This window comes from Amborella trichopoda, chromosome 6, assembly GCF_054954075.1.
Source record: "Amborella trichopoda isolate Santa Cruz 75 chromosome 6, AtrichopodaSantaCruz75HAP2 v2.0, whole genome shotgun sequence".
Taxonomy (NCBI): Eukaryota; Viridiplantae; Streptophyta; class Magnoliopsida; order Amborellales; family Amborellaceae; genus Amborella; species Amborella trichopoda.
The window spans coordinates 1,070,250-1,072,916 of record NC_142341.1 but is presented as its reverse complement, the minus strand read 5'-3'; the positions used below and the strand labels follow the sequence as shown (position 1 = coordinate 1,072,916).

At 37.4% G+C, this 2,667-nt stretch overlaps 1 protein-coding gene across 1 annotated transcript; it reads right to left on the bottom strand.

Moving 5' to 3' along the window:
* On the bottom strand, positions 1-2,667 carry LOC18434596 (desiccation-related protein PCC13-62). Its single transcript, XM_006844664.3, has 3 exons — positions 2,289-2,667; positions 1,175-1,400; positions 1-685 (listed from the first exon to the last, which is right to left on the bottom strand). Exons 1-3 carry the CDS (start codon positions 2,636-2,638, stop codon positions 308-310), a joined length of 954 nt encoding a protein of 317 aa, XP_006844727.2. The 5' UTR covers positions 2,639-2,667; the 3' UTR covers positions 1-307.

Genomic DNA, 2,667 nt, shown 5'->3' with positions numbered 1-2,667 from the left:
TTTCTAATAAAATCCTATATTATTCTTACAACATGTATGGTCCTTTTACAATAAGTACGATATTTGGTAGAGGAGAATGTCAAAACATGATTCGTGTAGCTAATCCTAATTACTTTGATAATGAAGACTCTCACATTTTATTTCTCGTAAGAAGACAAATAAACCAACTTGAACAACAAAAAGACTCATTAAGTGTACGTTTGACAATGAGGATATCTCAAATTCCATGTTTGTTTGATAACCGGATTTCCATGGATTCAACCGAGAACAGGAATCCCCTTTCTATACTTTTGGGGATGAGGGATTCTCAAGTACTATGCAAATAACTTCTTGCAATCTTACCATCAGCTCCTTTAGGGAAAAACCCACCTGGGGATTTCTCATTCCCACTACTATACACAATCCTAAGAATTTCTTGTGGTGTACGGTCAAATGACAGAGAAAATTGGTCACTAGCTAGCAAATTCCCTGAGATCTTCCTCTCTGAACCCAATGTAGGAGGAACAGTGATCCCTTCATCTTTGATGCCAATGCCTCCCAATCTATTCCTCAATTGAGAGATGTTGTTTGTGAATTCTGATATTGTGTGCGGGTATGGGTCTACCTTCTTGTTTGCTTGCTCATATAGTATTGTTCGGATAATCGCATCCTGTCCGGATTCCACCCCCAACAATCCAGCTACCAACTACATAATCACCACCAACTTTAAATTAGTTCCAATTCTCACCATTTTTTAAGGTTGTTGCATCATATTACTATATAAGGTGTGCATGAAATCATTGCTCTATGTTCTTAGGCCTCTTTTTGGATGTTCGAATATTTAGGGTTCGAGAAAAAATTCTTTAAATAAAAGTTGCACGGAATAAGTAGGCGTCACAGGGAATGGGGTTGGGGCATCGGTGGTCAGGAAGGTGGATTCCTCACCCTAAAAGAAAAAATCCTAAGACTGAACTAAAAATGTCCGATTTTTTAATAGCTAAATCTAAATGTTTGAAAACTCAAAATCTATTTATTTTCCAAGCCACTCATTTTGTAAAAAAAATCCCTTTTGTTCTTTTGCCCAAGGGACTCAGTGTTTCATGTATGCTCCTGCCGGAGCATGGCTTTACAAGCGCAAAAGGGAAAAACATAAAAGAAAATAAGGAAAATGAAGACTAGTGAAGGTGTCCCTTACCCGTCTAGAGTCAGGGGCTGTGAGGTGTGGATTAGCACCCACATAACCAGTGAGACCAACATAAGGGACCACATATGAAGCCAAAAGATAATTGAGGGTGTTGGCATATGGATCAAAGGGCGGCTCAAGTTTGTGACCAAATGCAGAGTTCATCACCTTTGCAAAATTTTCTGAGCTCAAGTCCAATAAAGGCCTTGGAAATCCAGGAACACTCTTTTGAATCGCCCTGCACTCAAATTTCAGTGGAGAAGAAATCAAACAAAGAAATAAAAATAGGAAATGTATATGAGGAGACCATTTACTTTTTATACAGGAAGGTCACAATTATTGTCAAACGTTGGATGTGAAATCGGATGGGTAATGATGTGCCACTAATTGAGTACAAAGTTCGAAATTTGTTTTCTCGAAAGCACTGTGATACATTTTAATATGTTAGATTTCACATCCAATAGCTAAAAAAAATTGTGACTTTTTTGTACAAAAAATAAATAGTCTCATAATATACAATCCCATAAAATAAAACTAACTTATACAAAGATAAGATAACGAATAATATCAGTCGAACTATATCCCAACTATTTAAGGTCGACTTCTAAGAGTTGAACTCAAAATCTACTTGTTTAAAAAATAATGATTCTTTAGTGAATTCCAAAATTTCATGTCCAAATTTATTTTCCCAAGGAACTTTTACACCCGAGGGAGTCCATATGCTCCCTCACTCAAGAGCCGTGGTCAGATTCGCTTTAGAGTCTTTTTCGATTTGGTGAGAAAAATGAAGTAATTTGGTGTTTCGGCTCATTCAGAGGAAGACTTCCGAATTTTTTTTAAAATTTAAATTAAATTAGATATTTATATATAAAATACATAAAAATAATAAAAAAGTTAAAAAATAATAAAAAAATATTTTTATATAAATATTTATTTGTTTCAGCCTAATCGGCTCGAAGCAGACTCGAATCTGACCAAAGCAGCCTAAAACAGTCCAAAGGGGCACCACCTAACTTCGTTTCTCTTTGGTCTAGACCTAAATCCAAAAGCTAGCGAATTTGACAACATTGGCCGTTGTGAAGGCATGCATGGCAAAAGAGGTAAAAAATCCGAACCCCAATTGTACCTCAGATGACCAACTTCTTGATAAGCAAACTGAGTGATAATATCCCTAGTTAGGGGATCAAGGTTAGCCTTTGTGGCTCCAATTGGAGGGGGCCCTCCCTTGGTTAAATTTGGGGCAACTTTATCCAAGCCATATCCGAAAGATCCCCATAAGAAAAACTCAGCCTCCAAGTACTCTAGATTTAGAGGGAATTCTAGGAGGTCCACATCCAACTTTGGCAAGGGAGCTGGCTCAGAAGAGTGAGGAGGAAGGGTACACAAGAGGAAGAGGAGGAGGAGGATAGAGGTGAAGAAGGTGGAAGTTAAGTTAGAGAAAGCCATGAGAGAGAAGAGAGAAGAGAGAGGTTCCATGGGATGTTCCTATAGACTGAATTATATAT

What these genes read in the sequence shown, in the direction of transcription:
- LOC18434596 (XM_006844664.3), bottom strand. Translation starts at nt 2,638, where the DNA reads ATGGAACCTCTCTCTTCTCTCTTCTCTCTCATGGCTTTCTCTAACTTA. An exon ending in CAAGAAGTTGGTCATCTGAG is followed by an intron (nt 1,401 to 2,288) that starts GTACAATTGGGG and finishes ATTTGAGTGCAG; the next exon opens with GGCGATTCAAAAGAGTGTTC. An exon ending in CAGCCCCTGACTCTAGACGG is followed by an intron (nt 686 to 1,174) that starts GTAAGGGACACC and finishes GTGATTATGTAG; the next exon opens with TTGGTAGCTGGATTGTTGGG.